At 39.2% G+C, this 24,867-nt stretch overlaps 2 protein-coding genes across 4 annotated transcripts; both read left to right on the forward strand.

The window, feature by feature from the left end:
- Positions 1 to 2,326: 2,326 nt before the first annotated feature.
- LOC141633704 (uncharacterized) lies at positions 2,327 to 17,372 on the forward strand. Of its 3 annotated transcripts, none has more exons than XM_074446129.1 (3): positions 2,327 to 2,759; positions 4,157 to 5,633; positions 12,820 to 17,372. In XM_074446129.1, exons 2-3 carry the CDS (start codon positions 4,161 to 4,163, stop codon positions 14,038 to 14,040), a joined length of 2,694 nt encoding a protein of 897 aa, XP_074302230.1. In that variant the 5' UTR covers positions 2,327 to 2,759; positions 4,157 to 4,160; the 3' UTR covers positions 14,041 to 17,372. The 3 variants fall into 3 exon arrangements, with proteins under 3 accessions (XP_074302230.1, XP_074302229.1, XP_074302228.1); XM_074446128.1 differs by lacking the exon at positions 2,327 to 2,759 and adding an exon at positions 3,861 to 4,049; XM_074446127.1 differs by lacking the exon at positions 2,327 to 2,759 and having other exon boundaries at positions 4,037 to 5,633.
- LOC141627571 (uncharacterized) lies at positions 16,236 to 16,631 on the forward strand. The gene has a single exon (XM_074440810.1). It carries the CDS (start codon positions 16,236 to 16,238, stop codon positions 16,629 to 16,631), a length of 396 nt encoding a protein of 131 aa, XP_074296911.1.
- Positions 17,373 to 24,867: the final 7,495 nt, after the last annotated feature.

Consider the following 24,867-nt stretch of genomic DNA (forward strand, 5'->3'; position numbering starts at 1 on the left):
AATTTGAGGGGGAAAAGATTGAGTATAGCATACATGAGGCTATGAAATACCCATCCGAGACTTCATCCTTGTGTTTTCTTGAAATTTTTGAACCAATTGTGCAAACCGTGTATGAATTGTGCAAAGTTGATGCATTCGATGTTGTTTTAACTAATGGATTGGTTGGAAAGGATACGGGGTATGCTTTGTCTTGTAATTTGCAGGAAACAGTCAATGAACTAGAGGAAAATCCCCCAATGGAAGAATGGGAAGAAAAGGAAGAAATCCGGAAGGCAACAGCAAACTCGCACCGTGCGAGTTTTCCAGCCTCAGAACTCGCACGGTGCGAATTCTCCCCTGTCCAGGACTTTTGCTTCCTTTCTTCCAAATTGTTAGAAGAGCTACCAAAAGAGAAACGCGTTCCCTCTATTGTCAAGCCTCCTATTGTTGAATTGAAGCCCTTACCAAGCCACTTGAAGTATGCATTTCTAGGAAATGAAGAAACTTTACCGGTAATTATTTCAAGCAAGCTTACTAAGGAGCAAGAAGAGGCTCTTATCCGAGTTCTTAATCAACACAAGGAATCAATTGGGTGGAAAATGGCCGACATCAAAGGCATTAGTCCCACTTTATTCATGCACCGAATTCTTCTTGAAGATGAAGCAAAGCCACAACCACAAAGGCGTTTGAATCCTCCAATGATGGATGTTGTGAAGAAAGAGGTACTCAAACTCCTTCATGTAGGTATGATTTATCCTATCTCCGATATTCAATGGGTTAGTCCAACCCAAGTTTTCCCAAAGAAATCCGGGCTAACGGTAGTCGAGAATCATGAAGGTGTTTTAACCCCCACTCGAGTTCAAAATGGGTGGCGGGTATGTATCGACTACCGTAGGCTCAATGCCGTGACCCGAAAAGATCACTTCCCGCTTCCCTTCATGGATCAAATGTTGGAGAGGTTAGTGGGAAAAGCTTTTTATTGCTTTTTGGATGGCTACTCGGGGTATTTTCAAATCCCAATTGCACCCGAGGACCAAACAAAAAAAAACCTTTACATGTCCCTTTGGAACGTTTGCCTATAGAAAGATGCCTTTCGGTCTTTGTAATGCTCCGGGAACGTTCCAAAGGTGCATGATGAGTATCTTTTCGGATAATGTTGAGGACTTTATTGAAGTATTCATGGACGATTTTACTGTTCATGGCCAATCTTTTGAGGATTGTTTGAATCATCTCACTTGGGTCTTGCAAAGATGTATTGATACCAACCTCGTTCTCAACCATGAGAAATGTCATTTCATGGTTGATGAAGGAATAGTCTTGGGACATGTGATCTCCTCTAGGGGGATTGAGGTTGATAAGGCCAAGGTCGATACCATTCGCACCTTGCCTAATCCTACTAATGTGCGTGAAGTGAGATCTTTCTTAGGTCACGCCGGGTTCTACCGCCGTTTTATTAATGATTTCTCCAAGATTGCCGGTCCTCTATGAAAGCTAATTCAAAAGGATTATGAATTTATCATGAGTGAAGAATGCAAGGGAGCTTTTGATATGCTCAAGGAGAAGCTTATTTCAGCACCTATAATCCAACCTCCCAATTGGAATGAACCGTTTGAGATAATTTCGGACGCAAGCAATTATGCCCTTGGCGCGGTTCTTGGCCAAAGGGTAGGAAGAGCACCTCATGTTATTCAATATGCGTCGACGATGATGAATGAGGCTCAAAGAAACTATACAACTACCGAGAAAGAATTTCTTGCGGTGGTGTTTGCCTTAGAGAAATTTCGACCTTATATTCTTGGAGCCAAGGTCATCATCTTCACGGATCATACCGCCTTAAGGCATTTGGTGAACAAGAAGGAGTCCAAGCCCCGTTTGATGAGATGGGTGCTACTTTTGAGTGAGTTTGACATTGAACTCAAAGACAAGAAGGGCACAACTAATACGGTGGCGGATCACCTAAGTCGAATAGTGCAAGAGAAGCCTCAAGAAGTCTTGGAATCACCAATACAAGCTTCCTTTCCGGATGACACATGATAAGCCCATAATTATATATGTTTTTATCCCATATCCGTATATTGTTAGTGTCGTCTTTCGTATTATTTGAGTTATATTATTATATATTCGTTAGTTTCGAGATTTAATTAATGTTATTATTATTTTAGATGTAAATGGGCTTATTTAGTGTGTTTTGGTATAGCAGATTACAAGACGGAAGATAATGGGCCGAATGACAAGCTTAATGGATTAAAAGTATGACTCAAGTATGTGTAAAACGGACCAAGGGAACAAAATAAGAACGAAGCATAGGAAATAAAGAAGCACGCAAGCAGGCACGTACGTAATTATTAATTAATTTCGCAAGTTCGGCAGCCCATGAATTAGGAAATTGGACGAGAGATTGGGAGTTCAACAAAGAAGCGACGAAGGTCAAGTCGCTTGAGCGAAAGATTATCCATGGGTACTCCGTCTTCATCTCAAATTCAATTTCTATCTCTAACCTTAATTCAATCACAAACTCTATCCTATTGCTTTGCAAAAATTTGTTCCCAAATCATCAAAAGACCGACTTTGTCCGAGTATAAATACCCTGGTTCCTTAATCCTAATTGGGGCAAGCAAGTTTATACGAAATACCCAAATTACTAGTGAGCGAGATTGACGGCGATCGGAGATACGAGCAGTCCATCGATTGAAGCGGCTTCAATTCGAAGGAAGAAGGAGAAAGCACTTGCAGAGGCTTGCAACCGAACCAAGGAGGCATTCTTCGGTCTTAATTATTAAGTTCTCCACTCCTTTAGCTTGTTAATCTCAGTTTACTAGTTTTCTTTTAAACCTTGGATGATTTAATCTTTCAGTTATCATAAAGTTTGATTTCAATTCTAGCATTATTGAGTTAGTAGTATTCATATTATACTCGTTCATATTGTTTCCGATTCATTCTGTTGGCTGCAATTATTTGCTTAATTTGCTTAGTAGTTTGAACCGTTAGCTAGTTGTGTTATTTAGCGCGGCGTTAAATCGTACAACATAGTAGCAACTAATTTAATTTGGGACTGCAATGATGTCGCTAGATTTAATTAGGAGTATAATTTGGTCTGACTAATTAATTGGTTAGGGTTAATGACGTCTTTCTAGTACTTAATGCAGTTAACTAATTTGCGGAACTTTGCAACTTGCGAGAATTGGTTAGCTAGAACTGGTAGTCGAGCGGCTCGCTACTGGTTAAAACTAAGGATTGATAGGGAGGATTTAGCGGCTAAGTTCTCTACAGTTAACCTGTTATTGACTTAAATATTCGCTAGAGGAATCGACGAGTTAACTAAGTTATTAATTGAATCTGAGAAACATGTGCTTAAACGTCATGCTTGCTTCACTAGTGAGTAGTAGGACTGGTATTAGCTTATTATTCTCCAATCGAAACATTAAAAGAACCCCCCCTCTTCGTACATAATGTTAATACTGTCAATAGCTAACTCTTACTTGTAAATAATACACTTGCATATTGTCCGCTGAGTAGTTGTCTTTTAACATTGAATAAATAATCTCTCCGTGGGATCGACCCTTACTTTTACTATACTACCTATATTTAACATGAATTTTATGCAGAGTAAGGTTTATAAATTATTAATTTGTATGCGCTAACGACACGTATCAAATTTTTTATGTTCTTGGGGAGATTATATTATTTTTCGTTCAATAATATCAACTATTATTGGTGTATGATAATATTCTGTGCAGTGTAACTTTATTTTATTTTTACTTTTATTTTTTTTAAAACCTTATTTTTAGTGTATATGTGAAAGTTCTTTATATCTAACTTAATAATGAGGCCTATTTATTAGAATGCTACTGAAATATGCTTCCTTTTGCTCATTCCCATGTGTGCACATTTATGCTCTCAAGTTGTGCCCGTCTATCTAGCTATTGTTTTTACTGGGTTACTAATATGCTGCTCCTATGTCGACATTAAGTACTACTAGTCACTTATTTTTGCTTCAAGCCTGAATTTCAATGCATTTATACTGATTACTTAATGTACATGGGAGTACCTCAGAAAATATATCAGAACATGTGAGAATAGAGCATAACTGTACTTGTCTAATCTGCATACACTTAGCTTGTTGTGGACTATCACGGATGAACCAATTGCTGACATTATCTCATGTTCACTCTTATAGGTGTATGCACAACACTCGTCGCTCAAAGGGACCAGTGACTTTTGATCCAGAGATAGAGAAGACAGCAAGGAGGCTGAGGAAAGAGTTCTTGGAAAAGAAAGCGGAAGAAGCCTTACACCTGGACAAGTTCTTTTGCGAAAAAGAAATTAAAATGGCTGAAAAGACACTGAAGCAGCTGGCCACGCCTGATGTGACCACAACTCCTCTGAGTATCGTATTTCCTACTCTTCAAAAGCCTTTAAAATTAAATTCCAGTTTTCTTAATTTACTCCCTAAGTTTTATGGTCGATCAAATGAGTTACCTAACATGCATTTAGTTGCATTTGACCTGGCATGTTCATCTATGGAGAGTGAGGGGGTAAAACCTGAGGATATTAAATTACGTTCTTTTCCATTCTCATTAGAGGAGTCTGCTAAAGAATGGCTGTTTTACTTGCCACCTGGTTCAATCACTAGCTGGGATAAACTTAAAATTGCTTTTCTAGAAAAATTTCAACCAGCTAGTAGAGTCGCGTCAATAAGAAAAGAGATAAGTGGTATAAAACAGGGCCGGGATGAGTCCTTATGCGAATATTGGGAAAGATTTAATCGTTTATGTGCATCTTGTCCCCAACACCAAATCAGTGAACAACTCCTCCTGTTTTATTTCTATGAAGGTCTTTTAACTAAAGATCGCGGTTACATTGATGCTGCTAGTGGTGGGTCTTTAGCTGAAAAAACACCCACAGAAGCTAGAAATTTGATAAATAATATGGCATTAAACACCCAACAGTTTGGTACTAGGAGAGATGTAGGAGAAGCTAGTAGGGTAAATAATGTTGACATTACGTCTATTAAGGATCAAATGCAAGAAAATGCCCAACAAATTGCTACTCTCACTACATTAGTTTCAAAACTTGTATCTGATCAGTCTAAACCAACTGTCTGTTCAATGAATTCTGATATTGTGTACACTGACACTGCTGGTCAGCCGTTTATTATTGCTAATCCTGAACAGGTTAATGCTTTGGATGGGTTTAATAATCAACAAAGAAAATATGACCCTCTCTCAAACACTTATAATGAGGGTTGGAAGGATCACCCCAATTTAAGGTATGGTTCGGGACCTAGACCACAACAAAATTTTCAAAATAATTTTCAGAATAATTTTAGGCAACAGGCACCCCAACCACCGTCACTAGAAGAGATGATGAAACAGTTAACCTCTACTGTGAGTCAAGTTCATAATCAGGGTGTCTCTTACCAACAGAAAACTGATGCTCACCTACAACAAATAGACACACAAATGGGTCAAATCTGCACTACTCTGAGTAATATCCAAACTACCTTGGGGGGTAAACTACCAGCTCAACCAATTCCTAATCCTAAAGAGAGTGCTCAATCTGTAACACTTAGAAGTGGTAGGGTCTTAAGTGAACCTGAAGTAAATGCGAATATTGAGAAAGAACTTGAGGTTCGACCGTTAGGAAAACCAGAGGTAGTGTAACACCCCCATACTCCAAGTGCCTTACCAGGACCACTCAGGTGTAAGGATGCTACCATCTCGGTTGCCCGAGGCATGATAATCATAAGACAATGAAGAAACATACTTTATTAAATAAGTTTAAGTGATTACATTACAAACCAACTGTAAGCAAAATACAACTATTCTCAAACTATAAACCAACCGAAAGGAACTGTTTCTAATAAACACAAAGTGGAAGACTAAAGACTCGATATGTGATGACTCCATCCCCACTAGATCCCACGCGTATCCAAGATATACCGCTTGAAGCAACGCTCACCACCCCGAATGGATCACCACGATTTTAAAACATTTAAACGGGGTCGCACTAATCACACAATTAACATACATGTCACAATAAGATAAGCGGATGACTTAATCACACATACACAACCAACCCAACTCCAATCACCTCAATCACCGATCGTCCCACCGGACCGGCCACACCAGGGGGACCGCAGCCGTTCCCACCTAAGCCCCGCTCATCATACGAGCGATAACCCCGTCCCATTAATGTGCACATCCCCTTTCGTGGCGGGTTCCACGAAGGGCGAAACTAGGGCGTGAAGTCACTCCCGCAAGTGACCCCACTCAACCGAGAACGCATCTCGAGAGCCATAGACAACCAATCACAATCACAATCACAATCACAATCATCATATCAAACAACTAACTACAAAGACATCACCAATATCCCATTATGGGACTAATACCGAGTAGGAAATCCTACCCGAAAGCACAACACGCAGACGGTATCTACAAATTTGTATCAAAACGGCTTCTCTACGAATTCTCCTCCTACCATACAACACATAGATGCTACCATTCAAATACTACTCATAAAAACCCCCAATTCCTAAATTAGGGTTTCACCAATCTTAACAAAACATTATATAAATTATATTAAAAGCTTACCCTCGACGCAAGGAATCCAACGACACGAACTACGATACGAACCGACCGTCAACTCCGGAATTGTCAAGAACGCGATTAGGAAGGAGAACTAGTTGCTTTCTCTCTTAAACAGGTTTTAGGTTTTGTAAAAAGTGATTTAAAACAATTACGAATATGTTTAAATACCTTAATCGCGTAATTAACAAAACCCGAGAAAACTCCCCCGTAAGACCGGACACTCGATCGAGTACCCAAGGCACTCGATCGAGTACCCCCCTACTCGATCGAGTGCCCCAGCTACTCGATCGAGTACCCAACAGGTCAGAAACTATTTTATTCCGCAACTTGCCCATACTCGACAGAGTAAGGGCTACTCGATAGAGTACCCCCAAGACATATAAATACGGAGTATTACAGTCTTCCCTCCTTAAAAAGAACTTCGTCCCCGAAGTTCAACCCATACTCTAAAAGCAACCATACTAACTCGACCCAGACACAACAACATAACTAAGAACTCAACAACTCGACCAAACATAAAACATGAACTCTTAACACCCACTCCACCAACTATGTTTACTTCCTTAATATGGCTCACGATATCGTATCCACCACATATATATCTCTCACGACACCAACTTCATACATAACCAACCACCATCCACTAACACTGCTAGCTCCATAATATCATCCACTATCAAATCCAAAATCAAGACACTCCTAGACATCAAACGGAATGTTACATTCTACCACCCTTAAAAGGAATTTCGTCCTCGAAGTTTACTCAGACTCATAACATCATCCTTCAACTGTCAACACTATATAAAATATTCCCACACTCTGAAGCATCACACTACTACAAGCACGGCCATGGCCTTTTATAAGTATTGTCCACAAAACAAATCCCTCCTTTACGCTACGCTAACACTCTACTTCCAATTATATTACCGCATGCACCACCATGAAACTCTCTTTTATTGCATCCTACTCCTCTTAAGACAAATGTTACGTCCTCGTAACTCACTAATACTAAATCCTTAGCTATATTATCTCATTATCCTCATCACCACCACATGTCAAAGATAACCGCCTATAACTTCATTTCCATAACCACTCCTATTTCTCAAGGCTCTCTTACTTCAACAGTTCTCATACTTCAAATCAATCCGCACACCCCTAACCTATACCATAAGGCTCGTAGCAAAATCACCATACTAACTCTCCATTATCACTGCAAACCAACATACCTCGCTAAGTAAAGCACTTATCTTCCGTAAGCATAACTCTCGATCCACACTCGTTACTTATACTCACACTAGATCCTCAAGTTCTTTCCTTCATTACCGCAAAACTCATACATAACTTAATATGACACTAACTCCCCCAACACCCTACACTCACCGTCCCAACAAAAGATTATGAACTACCCGCCGCTTTGGATCATTACAACACATGTTCCACGAATCATTTTCCATTACCATGTCTACTAAAGCCTTATCTAGAACAAGATCAAAATTATCAGAACAACCTCTCACAACCGTGTCCCATCAATAGAACATCACTATACCATGACAACAACGAAAACATATTCAACTCTATTTCATATCATACTCTACCTCATTCTTAACTTAACCTGGTAAAGAAAACATCAATAAGCAAGACAACTGTCTACATGTTCAACCAAAACTCACAAAGAACAACAAAGAAACAAAACAACAATCTATGTATAACTGGTATGCACTTTCGAAAACTCGTATCATAATCATCCCGCCTACTCCACCACAACCGGTGACGGCATCACCACACCGCCACCAACAGCTAGACCGTAGTGCGAAAATACCCGCATCACAACACTAAATATCGAGCCCGGATCACCACCCGAGGCACCCCAACCACATCGATAGACATCACAACTACATACAATTCCATAAATACTGACTCGGAAATAACCTTTCGGACAAGAAAACTTACTCAAATCCACTTTACTCAATCACAACGCAACATATTATATGAATAAACCGATAAGCATCTCATGAACATCATCTCTACCATTTCACGGAATACACATGTGTTATTAATACACATAAAATTATAACTAGCCATGTCAAATTAATCAAATTATTACCTTTTTGGATATCATTCAATTAAACTACCGTGTCCAACATATATATTACGAACGTTCAAAAAACAAAATGCTTTATAATTATCACACCATACCACTTCTTGTGAGGTCAGAACCTCACACAAACATTTACACATATCATAGACCCGTAATCACAACCAACTAGTCAATCCTGACCACGTAAGTTACCACTCAGCAAAGGTTACCTGTTGTCCGAGCTTAACTCGCATGCCCCTCATCACATTCTTCCATTCGCATCACCAGCACCTTCTGCCATACATAACCATACAACTAACACTCATTATGAGAAACCACCTCCTAAGACTATGTCTTATACTTCCTGACAACCATACTTTTATCAATTCAGTCTTTACAAAATCAGCCTCTTTAGAATTGCCACTTTTCTAATATACCCTTAACCTTAACCACTAGCCAAAGACCATAACACTACCACTGTCCGGACATCAAACCTCTTCACTCATCTCTAAACATCATGATTTCTTTTCTATCTTTGGTTAACATCCCAAACAACGAACATCAAATCCATGAACAAAATTACCTCAACATTCTTCCCAATATTTTCCTTAATTGAATCATCACCCATTTTTCCACCAAAATCTCATATCATGCAGATATTCTACTAACTTCTTACTTTCCTTAATTTCTCGAAACTCATTATTAAACATGTTGTCCTGAAGCTCCCATATAACCATTAACTAACATCCTCATGACAATATCACACATTTCGATGATTCCTTACCTTTATATCACATAACTCCGGTGAATATTTTCCTCAGCTTACTTTTATCCTTCTTTTCTCTTTACACTCTATAATACCAATTAATAGTTCAACTCCTTATTCTTTCTAGCTAACTCTTTAGAAATCCAGTTACCCTTTCGTTGCTCCAAAACTCAAATTCCATTATTTTCTACCGACATCATCCCACTCTTTCTTACCATGGATCTTCTCTTATTATGCTATCACTCACACTTGCCACTAATCTATCCATAGAATCAACGTTTAATGTTCAAACAATTGCATCTCCCTTTTTACATCTCTAGAAATCATAATTCATTTAATACCGTTAATTACCCAAGGAAATCACACAGTAGTTTCGTCTCTCGATAACACAAATTTCCAAACTCGGTCACTACCCCGCAAATCCACGTCGCGACATGTCCCATTAAGTTCGCTATATTCCACTATTTCCAAACGACCTTTCATTACATATGTTCTTACTCAACACTGTTTCTAGCCATCTCCCTCCATAATTTATTATACATCTCAGGTTGCTACTATCCACATCCTTTCTTTCAAACTTTTCATTCTCACGTTCCTTAACCTTACATCATGCCTTGCCCACATTCACTTACATTTTCATTACTCAACATATAATCATGTCACTCATCTCGTCTCACACAACATGCTCTATGCCTCAATTAAGTCTTACTAATCCCAACACATATAAATCATGTCCTCCCCACCGAACTCATACTCATCATAGGTGCCACTCTTTACACCACAAAATTGGGTAACTTACGCGTCAAGACCAACATACATGTAAAACAATGCATAAAGAAGCAAAATAACGCCTTTGAATTAAACATAATATGCAACGAAGTCAGAAGATAAACATATGACCCAAAATAGGGGTCACTAGATCGAGTACAGGCCACTCGATCGAGTAAGGGACTTACTCGATCGAGTAGGTCAAGATCAGAAGCACGTAAAACAAATCACCAGGGCTACTCGATCGAGTAGCTAAGGTACTCGATCGAGTGCCCCCTTACTCGATCGAGTATCCTAGTTACTCGATCGAGTACCCCAATTCTCAAAGACTGTCCCAGTTTTCGTAAAACAATCATAACTCACTCATTTCTTGGTCGTTTTGGACGTGTGACCTATCGTTAGAATCGTAAAAGAACAAGCTATCACCTCCAATTGGAATCACATTAAAATCATTTACGCATCTCAAGTTATAACAGTTTAAAGACAACTTTGCTGTAATCAGACGACATAATTATTTGATTTTTACTTCCAAACAACAACCAAGTTAAACGAAAACAACCCAAAACTCATAAAACCAGTATTCATAACCATATGTTACTATTTTCAAAAGCCAAACAACAACATTCATCATGCACTTAGCTTATCTAACTTGCCAATTATGACTTACCCACATGTTTTTATTCTATCACTTTTCGTAAACAAAATCACAAATACATGACATCAAGTCCCCTATTCAAATGTTACTACCACGATGATTCATCTTTTCCACTAATTCATCCATCATAACACATATTTATCCACCATACCACATATTTATCCACCATATACGTTCAACATATTCACCTAGCACATGTTCAATTCATACTCCTAACCTTCTGTACTTTTACTCAACACGACAACAACAACATGTATACTTACACATCGCTTTATATATATATATAGACAAAACACTTTTCCTTGCGTAATTATAACATGTCAAATTACATGTATCAATAATTATACTTTCATGCTTTACAATCAACCAACATACAATTCACGTTATTATCATCTTTCATCCATCAATTCATACAACATACTACTACATAAATACACAAAGCACACAATAAGCACATAACGATCCCGACACATATCCCATGGTGACCGGTTCAAAATTGTAGGGCGAGTTCGCGACTTTAGGACGTCTCCCAAGTCTTTGCATTAGCTCCTACAACCTTTACCCCGGGTTCATTTTAATTGACTCCCTAGATTCATTAGATTCATTGGTTACAGGTTTCAGGATCGTCGCTCTGATACCATTTGTAACACCCCCATACTCCAAGTGCCTTACCAGGACCACTCAGGTGTAAGGATGCTACCATCTCGGTTGCCCGAGGCATGATAATCATAAGACAATGAAGAAACATACTTTATTAAATAAGTTTAAGTGATTACATTACAAACCAACTGTAAGCAAAATACAACTATTCTCAAACTATAAACCAACTGAAAGGAACTGTTCTAATAAACACAATGGAAGACTAAAGACTCGATATGTGATGACTCCATCCCCGACTAGATCCCACGCGTATCCAAGATATACCGCCAAGCAGCTCGCTCACCACCCCGAATGGATCACCACAGTTTTTAAAACATTTAAACGGGGTCAGTACTAATCACACAATTAACATACATGTCACAATAAGATAAGCAGACAGCTTAACTGTCACACATACACAACCAACCCAACTCCAATCACCTCAATCACTGACTGTCCACTGGACCAGCCCTGCCAGTGGGGGACCGCAGCCGTTCCCACCTAAGCCCCGCTCATCGTACGAGCGATAACCCTGTCCCATTAATGTGCACATCCCCTTTCGTGGCGGGTTCCACGAAGGGCGAAACTAGGGCGTGAAGTCACTCCCGCAAGTGACCCCACTCAGCCGAGAACGCATCTCGAGAGCCATAGACAACCAATCACAATCACAATCACAATCACAATCATCATATCAAACAACTAACTACAGCACATCACCAATATCCCATTATGGGACTAATACTGAGTAGGAAATCCTGCCTGGAAAGCACAACACGCAGACGGTATCTACAAACAGTATCAAAACGGCTCCTCTACGAATTCTCCTCCTACCATACAACACATAGATGCTACCATTCAAATACTACTCATAAAAACCCCCAATTCCTAAATTAGGGTTTCACCAATCTTAACAAAACATTATATAAATTATATTAAAAGCTTACCCTCGACGCAAGGAATCCAACGACACGAACTACGATACGAACCGACCGTCCCAACTCCGGAATTGTCAAGAACGCGATTAGGAAGGAGAACTAGTTGCTTTCTCTCTTAAACAGGTTTTAGGTTTTGTAAAAAGTGATTTAAAACAATTACGAATATGTTTAAATACCTTAATCGCGTAATTAACAAAACCCGAGAAAACTCCCCCGTAAGACCGGACACTCGATCGAGTACCCAAGGCACTCGATCGAGTACCCCCCTACTCGATCGAGTGCCCCAGCTACTCGATCGAGTACCCAACAGGTCAGAAACTATTTTATTCCGCAACTTGCCCATACTCGACAGAGTAAGGGCTACTCGATAGAGTACCCCCAAGACATATAAATACGGAGTATTACAGGTAGAGGGTCAAGTAATTCACAAGAGTAAAGGTCTTAAGTCTGATTTGACTGTACCAACCTTTAAAGATCCTTCCCCTTTCCCGACAAGGTTTGCTAAAACAAAGAAAATTGAACTTGAAAATGAAATCCTGAAAACTTTTAGGAAAGTGGAACTGAATTTACCCTTGCTTGATGCCATTAAACAAATTCCTAAGTATGCAAAATTTTTAAAAGAGCTTTGTACTAATAAGAGGAATATTAAAAATAAGACTGCTGAAAAAGTAAGTGTTGGGGAAAATGTGTCTGCTCTCATTCAAAGAAAAGTTCCTACGAAATTTAATGATCCAGGGATGTTCTCTATTCCCTGCACTATTGGTTCGTCTAAATTTGAAAGATGCATGCTAGACTTAGGGGCTTCCATTAATGTCATGCCTAAATCTGTGTATGAGTCTTTACATGGTGGAAAATTGGTCGGAACTGATGTCATGATCCAGCTAGCTGATAGATCATATGCATACCCATTAGGTGTTCTAGAAGATGTTCTTGTTCAAGTGGGTGACTTAATTTTTCCTGCTGATTTTTATATTCTTGATATGGGTGATTCTCGTGATTCGACTAATGTGCCATTGCTGCTAGGTAGACCTTTTCTTAAAACTTCACGAGCTAAAATTGATGTGCATAATGGTATTTTAACAATGGAATTTGATGGTGAAGTTATCACATTTAACATTTTTGATGCTATGAAGTATTCTGACACAATTGGCAGTGTGTGTGCTGTCAATTATATTGATGTTATAGACTGGATTGCACAACAAGTTTTTGACGATGACCATGCTACTAATCTGTCCGATATGACAGGAACTCTTGTACCCACTTCTGATATAGTGAACCTTAGCTTTGTTGACTCTGGTAAGGAATCTACTAAACTTTCCCTACCCCCATCGAGTCAAAAACTTGTCCCATCTATTATTAAAGCACCTGAACTTGAACTTAAACCTCTTCCTGCTAATTTAAAATATGCTTTTCTTGGTGAAAATGAAACATTGCCTGTGATTATTTCTAGTTCATTATCATTGCAGCAGGAAGAAAAATTGTTAAATGTGCTTAGAAAGTATAAAGAAGCTATAGGATGGACTTTAGCTGACATAAAAGGAATCAGTCCCACTCTTTGTATGCATAGAATATTTTTAGAGAAGGATGCTAAACCTTCTCAAAAACCACAACGTAGATTAAATCCTTAAATGTTAGAGGTCGTTAAGAAGGAAATGGTAAAATGGAGGGATGCTGGAGTTATATACCCTATTTCTGATGCCGAGTGGGTCAGCCCTATTCATGTTGTCCCGAAGAAGTCTGGTATAACTGTAGTTGAAAATGATAAGGGTGAACTTGTTCCTACAAGAGTATCTAATGGGTGGAGGGTTTGTATAGATTATAGGAAACTTAATAAGGCCACTAGAAAGGACCATTTCCCACTACCTTTCATTGATCAGATGCTAGAAAAATTGGCTGGAAAATCTTATTTTTGTTTTCTAGATGGTTATTCAGGTTATACCCAAGTACCCATAGCACCCGAAGATCAAGAAAAGACCACTTTCACAGGCCCCTTTGGTACTTATGCCTTTAGAAGAATGTCGTTTGGCCTATGCAATGCACCTGGAACTTTTCAGAGGTGTATGATGAGTATATTTTCTGACTTAATTGATAACTGTTTAGAAGTATTTATGGATGACTTTACTGTTTTTGGTGACTCTTTTGATTTTTGTCTACACAATTTATCCCTTGTGCTGAAAAGATGCGTTGAAACGAACCTTGTTTTAAACTTTGAAAAGTGTCATTTTATGGTCCAACAAGGAGTCGTCTTGGGTCATATTGTGAGTTCTAAAGGTTTAGAAGTAGGCAAAGCAAAAATTGATGTCATAAGTTCTCTGCCATACCCTACTTGTGTGCGAGAGATTAGATCTTTCTTAGGTCACGCGGGGTTTTACAGACGTTTCATTAAAGATTTTTCGAAAATTTCAGCCCCGTTGTGTTCTTTACTTGCTAAAGATGTTGCTTTTGTGTTTGATGATGCATGTAAAGAAGCTTTTGACACTCTAAAAGCCAAACTAACTTCTGCCCCTGTTATGCGCCCACCTGACTGGAACTTACCTTTTGAAATTATGTGTGACGCTAGCAATAAAGCAGTAGGAGCTGTCCTTGGTCAAAAAGCTGATAAAGAGTCATATGCTATTCACTATGCTTCAAAATTATTAGACCCTGCCCAATGTAACTATACAGTTACTGAGAAAGAAATGTATGCTGTAATTTATGCGTTTGAAAAGTTCAGACCATATTTGCTAGGCACTCACGTGATAGTCTATTCTGACCATTCGGCATTAAAATATCTCTTAAAAAAGAAAGAGTCTAAACCACGATTGCTACGCTGGCTGCTTTTATTACAAGAATTTGACCTAGAAATTAGAGATAAAAAGGGAGCTGAAAACCTAGTTGCTGATCATTTAAGTAGAATAGTCCCTAAGGAAGACTGCCCTATGGTGACCGAGTTCTTCCCGATGAACAATTGTATTCCTTGCGTCATGAAGCAACTCCATGGTATCTTTGATATGGTAAATTACTTGGTAACTACTTCTTTTCCATCCACATTGTCTAGGGCACGAGAGAAAAAAATAAAATCTGAATCAAAGCATTATTATTGGGATGACCCATATTTGTGGAAAAGATGTAGTGACCAAATTATTAGGAGATGTATTGACGAGTCCAAGTGCAGTCCATTCTAACTTTCTGTCATAGTTTGGAAACAGGAGGTCACTTTGGCCCTAAAAGAACAAATAAGCACAAGGTTCTAGAGTGTGGATTCTATTGGCCCACACTACATTGAGATGCTTTTACCTTTTGTAAATCTTGTGAACGCTGTCGAAGACCGGTAATTTAACTAGAAGAACTGAGATGCCTCAACATGGAATTATTGTGTGTGAAATATTTGATATTTGGGGTATAGACTTTATGGGTCCCTTTCCTGTGTCGCATGGCTATCTTTATATTTTGCTTGCTGATGACTACGTTTCTAAGTGGGTCGAAGTGAAGGCTACTAAGTGTGATGATGCTAAGACTGTAGTGAAGTTTATAAAGAGTCGCATTTTAAACAGATTTGGAATTCCTAAAGCATTCATTAGTGACCGTGGTACCCATTTACGTAATCATATGATGGCAACATTGCTTCGTAAATACCATGTTTTTCATAGGATTGCTACGCATACCACCCGCAAACCAACGGGCGGTGAAGTGTCTAATAGGGAAATTAAGTCAATTTTAGAGAAGATGGTTAACCCAACTAGAAAAGACTGAGCTTACGAGTTGATGATGCGGCACTGGCATATAGAATCGCTTATAAAACCCCTATTGGAATGTCACCCTATAGACTAGTTTTTGGAAAAGCATGTCATTTACCAAAGTGGAATTGGAACATAAGTCCGAATGGGCGGTGAAACAATGTAACTTAGACTACGATCTGGCTGGCCAAGAACGGAAATTGCAATTACAAGAGTTAGAGGAACTGAGATTAGAGTCGTATGAGAATGCTAGGAACTATAAGGAGAGGGCTAAGGTTTTTCATGATCAGAACATTGCTCGAAGGTCTTTTAGAGTCGGACAGAAGGTGTTATTGTTTAATTCTCGTTTAAAGTTGTTTTCTAGAAAGCTCAGATCACGATGGTTGGGCCCTTATGTTATTACTAATATTTTCCCCCATGGAGCTGTTGAAATACGAAGTATTGATACTAACCATACTTTTAAGGTGAATGGTCACAGTCAAGCCCTTTTACGAAAGGAGTGAGGTAATGGTCTTTGGAAGAAGTATTACTCGAGGAACCATAGATTAGTTGGGGAACTATGTCGAGCCACGACATAAACCAAGGCGCTTCTTGGGAGGCAACCCAAGTTTACTTATTTATTGTTTTCCTGTGTGTTTATTTTATATGCTTTCGTTGAGTCGGCTTCAGTGCCTCCCCGAGTTTCGCTACCTTTGTAGGGGGATGTTAATAGTGTCGGTAGCACAAAAAAAATTAAAAAATATAAAAATACGAAAAGAGATTTTACTACTATTCCTGCTGATTTTCTGGGTATTTTGCTTGCTTTCTATTTCACTTGCCTTGGTCGAGTGTTTCATTTTTCAGGATTCGGGATGCATATAGCTGATTGGGTTTCAACTTGATTGAAAAAAAAAGGCATTGCTGCCTTGCTGGAAGCCATGGTCCTACGTTGATCGGACAGAGCATTATCATAACCAAATTTGGAGCATCTTGCTGTGAACTTCACATGAATCCGCTAAGTTCCTTCTTCCCTCTTATTTTTTATATATGCTGAACATCGAGGACGATGTCGAGTTCAAGTGTGGAGGAGAGGCAAGGCCTAAAAACTGGGTTACTTAAAAAATTTGCTTTTTTAGGGGAGATGCTGTCAAAATTCGGTCAGAATTAAAAATAACCTCTGTTTTTATAAGACTAACTAGGATAAGGGAGTCGGAATGGTGATACAACGATGATAAAACTGCTTTTATGCTTTTGGATTCTCACTTTAGCCTTGCATTTTCAACACTTCTCTTTTGTATACTCATTTGCTTATCTACGAGTGTGTGACCGATACTACTGAACGAATAGACTTGACTAAAATGTTGGCAAACTACTAAAATTTCTGAGATTTAGAGCCTTCAAAACCGATGACATCTATGATCGGTTTCTATTTATAGGATGAGAGTAGTACTCCTTATGAGGCATGTAACATCAAATTGCATAAGCATGAAATTTGTCTCTTAACCTGTATGCATTCGGGTTTGTGGCGGTGACACATGTGGAGAGGCAACATTTCCCTTTTGTTATACCATTGAACTTCACTTAGCCAAATTGACTTGTTTTGACCCATTCGATCAACTACATTCCTAAATAGCCTACCCTAGTCAAGCTAGTCTAGTTGATGTGTTTGGCACGTTCTTTGTGGTCATTTTTGGTATCGTGCTATTATTATCTTAAAAAGGGGAGTTGGACAAAAAAAAAATGGAAGAAAAAAAAAAAAAAAAAGATGTCTGAAAGAAGAAAAATCAATGTGAAAAAAAAAGGAAAAGATGAGAATTGTTGACAGAAAAAAAAAATCCCTTATAATTAAACTCCTATTCTTGACAGTATATTCTACATATGAGGAGTTATCTTTGTTGTGCGCGAGTTTATGCCATGTATGGCATCGTTTATCACTTTGTAAGTTGGGTTTCTAAGCGGAATACGTGTAATCTTGGTTACGGTCGGTACTAGCTTGACTTTTACCTCCACATATCCAAAAATATTTGCCCCTTTTCACCCAATTACCTTATCTTGCACCTCTTGTAAGTCCTCGGCATGTGTCTTGGTCCTCGTTTGGTTGGAATGCGTATGTATGGTTGTAGAGATCGATTTCATGTTAGATTGCATGCATGTTTTTATAAGTCGAGTTAGGTGAGTGACTCATATTTTCTCTCTCTTTCACATTATACTCACCTATTCTTATAACGAGTGATGAGCGAACCGCGAGAGTCCAACATGTATAAGTCTGGCAAGGTCGACGGTTCAGTAGTAGTGTCATTGTCCTATTCGTTTGCATCTGAGTTCGTATTTTTCCCGCTATGGAATTTGTTTCCTTAGCATTGGTGTTGATTTGTTGCATAAATGCTATTTAAGTGAGTCAATAGTATGGATAGCTATGAGTTGTATACCATGCCATTTATCCCTATATTCTATCTTATGTCTAGAATTTTTGAGGTTGATAATTTACTTATAGCTCATGATTTGTTATTGTCGAGGGCGACAATAAGCTAAGTGTGGGGGAATTTGATAAGCCCATAATTATATATGTTTTTATCCCATATCCGTATATTGTTAGTGTCGTATTTCGTATTATTTGAGCTATATTATTATATATTCGTTAGTTTCGAGATTTAATTAATGTTATTATTATTTTAGATGTAAATGGGCTTATTTAGTGTGTTTTGGTATAGCAGATTACAAGACGGAAGATAATGGGCCGAATGACAAGCTTAATGGATTTAAAGTATGACTCAAGTATGTGTAAAACGGACCAAGGGAACAAAATAAGAACGAAGCATAGGAAATAAAGAAGCACGCAAGCAGGCACGTACGTAATTATTAATTAATTTCGCAAGTTCGGCAGCCCATGAATTAGGAAATAGGACGAGAGATTGGGAGTTCAACAAAGAAGCAGACGAAGGTCAAGCTGCTGAGCGAAAGATTATCCATGGGTACTCCGTCTTCATCTCAAATTCAATTTCTATCTCTAACCTTAATTCAATCACAAACTCTATCCTATTGCTTTGCAAAAATTTGTTCCCAAATCATCACAAAGACCGACTTTGTCCGAGTATAAATACCCGGTTCCTTAATCCTAATTGGGGCAAGCAAGTTTATACGAAATACCCAAATTACTAGTGAGCGAGATTGACGGCGATCGGAGATAGGAGCAGTCCATCGATTGAAGCGGCTTCAATTCGAAGGAAGAAGGAGAAAGCACTTGCAGAGGCTTGCAACCGAACCAAGGAGGCATTCTTCGGTCTTAATTATTAAGTTCTCCACTCCTTTAGCTTGTTAATCTCAGTTTACTAGTTTTCTTTTAAACCTTGGATGATTTAATCTTTCAGTTATCATAAAGTTTGATTTCAATTCTAGCATTATTGAGTTAGTAGTATTCATATTATACTCGTTCATATTGTTTCCGATTCATTCTGTTGGCTGCAATTATTTGCTTAATTTGCTTAGTAGTTTGAACCGTTAGCTAGTTGTGTTATTTAGCGCGGCGTTAAATCGTACAACATAGTAGCAACTAATTTAATTTGGGACTGCAATGATGTCGCTAGATTGAATTAGGAGTATAATTTGGTCTGACTAATTAATTGGTTAGGGTTAATGACGTCTTTCTAGTACTTAATGCAGTTAACTAATTTGCGGAACTTTGCAACTTGCGTAGAATTGGTTAGCTAGAACTGGTAGTCGAGCGGCTCGCTACTGGTTAAAACTAAGGATTGATAGGGAGGATTTAGCGGCTAAGTTCTCTACAGTTAACCTGTTATTGACTTAAATATTCGCTAGAGGAATCGACGAGTTAACTAAGTTATTAATTGAATCTGAGAAACATGTGCTTAAACGTCATGCTTGCTTCACTAGTGAGTAGTAGGACTGGTATTAGCTTATTATTCTCCAATCGAAACATTAAAAGAACCCCCCCTCTTCGTACATAATGTTAATACTGTCAATAGCTAACTCTTACTTGTAAATAATACACTTGCAAATTGTCCGCTGAGTAGTTGTCTTTTAACATTGAATAAATAATCTCTCCGTGGGATCGACCCTTACTTTTACTATACTACCTATATTTAACATGAATTTTATGCAGAGTAAGGTTTATAAATTATTAATTTGTATGCGCTAACGACACGTATCAACACACTCCTAGCATTGTCCTCCATTGAACCATGGTATGCCCATATAGTTAACTTTTTGGTCTTACAAGAGTTTCCAAAGGGTCTTTCTCGCTCCCAACGAGATAAGATCAAGAGTGATGCTAAATACTATGTGTGGGATGACCCATATCTTTGGAAATTTTGTGCCGATCAAGTTATTAGGAGATGTGTCCCGGATACCGAAATCCTTCCAATTCTTAAATTTTGTCACGAGTATGCTTGCGGTGGGCATTTTGGAGCCAAGAAGACGGCTAGAAAGGTCTTGGAAAGCGGATTATTTTGGCCCACATTATTCCGAGATGCTCATGCCATGGTGAAGACATGTGATAGATGTCAAAGAGTTGGCAACATTTCAAAAAGAGGAGAAATTCCACAAACACCAATGGTCTATTGTTAAATATTTGATGTGTGGCGTATTGACTTCATGGGACCATTTCCCACATATTGTGGCAATGTTTATATACTTTTGGCGGTGGACTATGTCTCCAAGTGGGTGGAGGCTAAAGCCACCAAGACCGATGATACAAAGGTAGTTGGAGAATTCATTAAAACCAACATCTTTTCTCGGTTTGGCTTCCCAAAAGCCTTGATAAGCGACCGTGGCACTCACTTTGGGAACAAAGCCATTGGAGCTCTTCTAAAAAAGTATGGGGTACTTCATAAAGTATCAACCGCCTATCACCCTCAAACCAACGGTCAAGCCGAGGTTTCTAATAGGGAGATTAAGGCTATCCTTGAGAAGACGGTGAATCCAGACCGCAAGGATTGGAGCTTGAGGTTAAATGATGCCTTGTGGGCCTATCGCACGGCTTACAAAACGCCAATCAGGATGTCACCATACCGCTTAATTTTTGGGAAACCATGTCATCTACCCGTTGAGGTTGAGCATCGAGCTTATTGGGCGGTCAAGTCGTTCAACTTGCAAATGAATGAAGCGGTCCTTCATAGGAAACTTCAACTTCAAGAATTGGAATAAATTCGGAATGATGCTTATGAGAATGGTTCCATTTACAAGGCAAGAACAAGAGCATGACACGATAATATGATTTCAAGAAGAGTGTTTCAAGTGGGAGAGAAAGTCTTACCCTTTCAAAATCGGCTTAGACTTTTCTCCGGGAAATTGAGGTCTAGGTGGATGGGACCATATGAAGTGGTTCGTGTTTTTCCATATGGAGCACTTGAAATCAAATGCTTGAAATCCGGGAAAGTGTTGAAAGTGAATGGTCAAAGACTTAAGCATTATCATGAAGGAATTGAAGTGGGTAAAGTGGAAACACTCCACCTTGTTGATCCAATTTACTCAAATTAATGAAGATGCAACTTTGTCGAGCCATCGACGGTAAATAAACGGCAAAACTTTGTAAATATTTCTTTCCCTTGCACATTTAAATTCCGCATTGCAATGTTTTTATTGCATTTTGCATGTTTAAATTAATTGCATCCTTTAATTCTTGCATTATAAATTAAATCATGTGCATTTTTATTAATGTTTTGGCATGTTAGAATGGTTTAATGCGTGTTTTAGTGATAGGATACCAACTCAAGGGCATATGTGAAGACAAGGAGGAAGAATGATGTGTGAAAGAATTGGCTAGAGTGAAGAATTAAACAACAAAAAGAGCGACTCCAGCAGCAAACTCGCACGGTGCAAGTTTTCTGGACCTATTTCTCGCACCGTGCGAGAAAACCCCAAATCCCAGTTTTCAGCTTCAATTCCCACGACACCCTCATTTGTTCTTCCCCAATTCGTTTAACACTTACCTTCTCTCCTCATCCTAACCCTAACCCCCCTCAAAATCACTCATCAAACCCTTCTCAAATCATCAAAAATTAAGCAATTAACCTTCAAGTTTTACCAACTTTCATTACCCAACATCAATTTGGGCAAGGTAATTGCAGAAAAATCACAACACCATCAACTATTTCGACCTAGGGTTTCGAGTAATTGAATAAGGTTTTTGGGATGCAAATTGGATTGAAGGGACGAATTTAAGCATTCTTGGTAGCATTCATCAACCAACAACACAAACAAGGATCAAAGAGAGGTATAACACCTTATTCTTCTCCTTATCATTCATAGTTACCTAAATTTCGAATTTGAGTGCTTCAAAATCGAAATTTAGTTGTTTAATTATGTTGAAGTTTGTCCTTAACCAATATTTTAACTTGTGAGGCGTTTTTATTCCAACAAATAACTAATTAGGACATCATTTTTGTAGTGCATATTAGGTGTTTGTTCTTTTGCCGGTATCATTTCCAAAAAAAATTGTGTTTTTCTGAAAAGTAATTGTTCTACAATGGGCAAGGGTAAAGCTACCGAGGCTTCTTCCTCAAAAGGACCCAAGGGAGCCTCGGCATATGATGAGAATGAATACTTGGGTAAGAAGGGCCTCCGAGACAAGGCCCTCTCGAATTGGAAAAAGTTTGCTTCGGTGTCAACCATGGCACAAACTAAATTCTTGGACCAAAATGTTCTTTCTAAATTGGGAATGCTTCCCATGGCCCGAATGCTCTTGGAAAACGTCGGACTTGAGGCCTACACTGTAACACCCCCGCACACCAGGACGCCTTACCAAGGACCATTCCAGTGTATGACGGTGTCACCATCTCGGTTTCCCGAGGAAGTAGATCATATCAGACAATAAAAGAACAATTATAAAATATTAATGTATCTTATACAATAAAACTCAATACAAACTCTTTATACCAAAGATAAAACTACAACACTCATGACACAACACTTCTAGACTGGTAGCGTGATGACTCGATCCCTCCAATCCTAGCAGCCACAATTAACAATACCTGCTAAGCCAACTGCTCACCATCCCCGAATGGATCACCGCAGATACCACAAAACAACATGGGGTCAGTACCGACTAATCAAATGTAAAACAGGTAAACAATGTAACCAGCTGATCATCCTCTAACCCAGTCTCCCGATCTCGCACAGTAACCGACTACACACCGAAGTGTGTAGCTCTGCCAGATTACCCATCGCAACAGGTAACCCTCGCCGCCAGTGGGTGACCGCAGCCCCTCCTACCTAGTCCAGCTCATCAACGAGCGACTAAAAATCCGTGTCCCTTAATGTGCACATCCCCTCCCGTGACGGGTTCCACGGAGGGCGAACCAGGGTGTGAAGCCACTCCCGCAAGTGACTCCACCACAATCACAACACGCACAGCACCCCAGCTGTCACTACACCTCCATACCAACATCGTCACCACAACTCTCAAACACCGATGATCAGCAGATAACAAAAGATATGAAACAATAACAATCACAATCAATTAACGGTACTGAGTAGGAAAACCTACCTCGACACAACCATGGAAGACATCTATAATAGCCAAGCAGGACTCCAGTACGCATCCTACAACGATAACCATTCCTATTACACAACTATTCTCAACGAACTACCCAAAAGAAGCACAAGGCAGAAACTTACCTATCACACGCCTCGACGGCGGCACAGACGACAACCACGCACGCCATCCTTCCTAAGTGAATCCCGTCCTTCCCTTGGTGAAGGTTTAGTCTATACTCATGAGAGTGTGTAGAAATGGGTGATAGGAGAGGGAGGCATGCTAGGGTTAGAGAAAGAGGAACTGTCGAGAAAATGGGAAATGAAATAAATCTCGCGAACTTGCATTTTATATTAACGCGTCAACAGCAGCCATACTCGGTCGAGTACCAGAGTACTTGGCCGAGTAGGCTCTACTCGGTCGAGTATTGAAGATACCCGGCCAAGCAGCCTCTGCTATGTCGAGTAAGTCATCCTATCAAATATGTGTTGTAAGTCTGGTCCTTCCCCCATTCCTCCCCAAGGTCGGTCTTGGTCAACAGAGTCAGTCAACAAGGCCCTTAAATATCCTGGGTATTACAGTCTCCCCCCCTTAAAAAGAACTTCGTCCCCGAAGTTCCGTCTCCGCGACATCAACAACAAGACCCCGAAAACACAATCCACACACATAACGACATACGAACTCCGGCCGTACTCGATACTACCCCCACATCACATTATTCAACCAACAAACATACCACCAGGGTTAACACGTACAAAATATACGGAAAGGATACTCCCTCATAGACTCACAGCAAGGTACGTTCAAATCCCATACCACATGTTTTTCGTATACTAATCCGGTGAAAGCAACACAACGACTACCAAAAGTACACATCCTACACACCCATAGAGGATTGCACGTTCAAGCTACCTACAATATAACATAGATACAACTTCAAGGAAACGTAATGAACTTCAATAATAACGTGTAACATAGTGTGATTCCAAATACCAACGTAGAAGTAGAAGTTGTTCAAGTATTATAGACATAATTTCATCATTTGTCCTCGCGACATTACTCTTCCCCTCTTAAAGGAACTTCGTCCCCGAAGTTCACCGCTAGCTACTTCCCGTACCCAAAGCCAACGCACACATCATGACTGTGACATTACCCATAAACTCTTGTTGCACAACTTACTTTATGACATTACACGCTTGTGACTCATAGAGACAGAATGTTTCCGCAATTAAGTAGTGTATATAAATCCAAATATGGGGTTAGCAAAT

Source organism: Silene latifolia, chromosome Y (genome assembly GCF_048544455.1).
Source record: "Silene latifolia isolate original U9 population chromosome Y, ASM4854445v1, whole genome shotgun sequence".
Lineage (NCBI taxonomy): Eukaryota > Viridiplantae > Streptophyta > Magnoliopsida > Caryophyllales > Caryophyllaceae > Silene > Silene latifolia.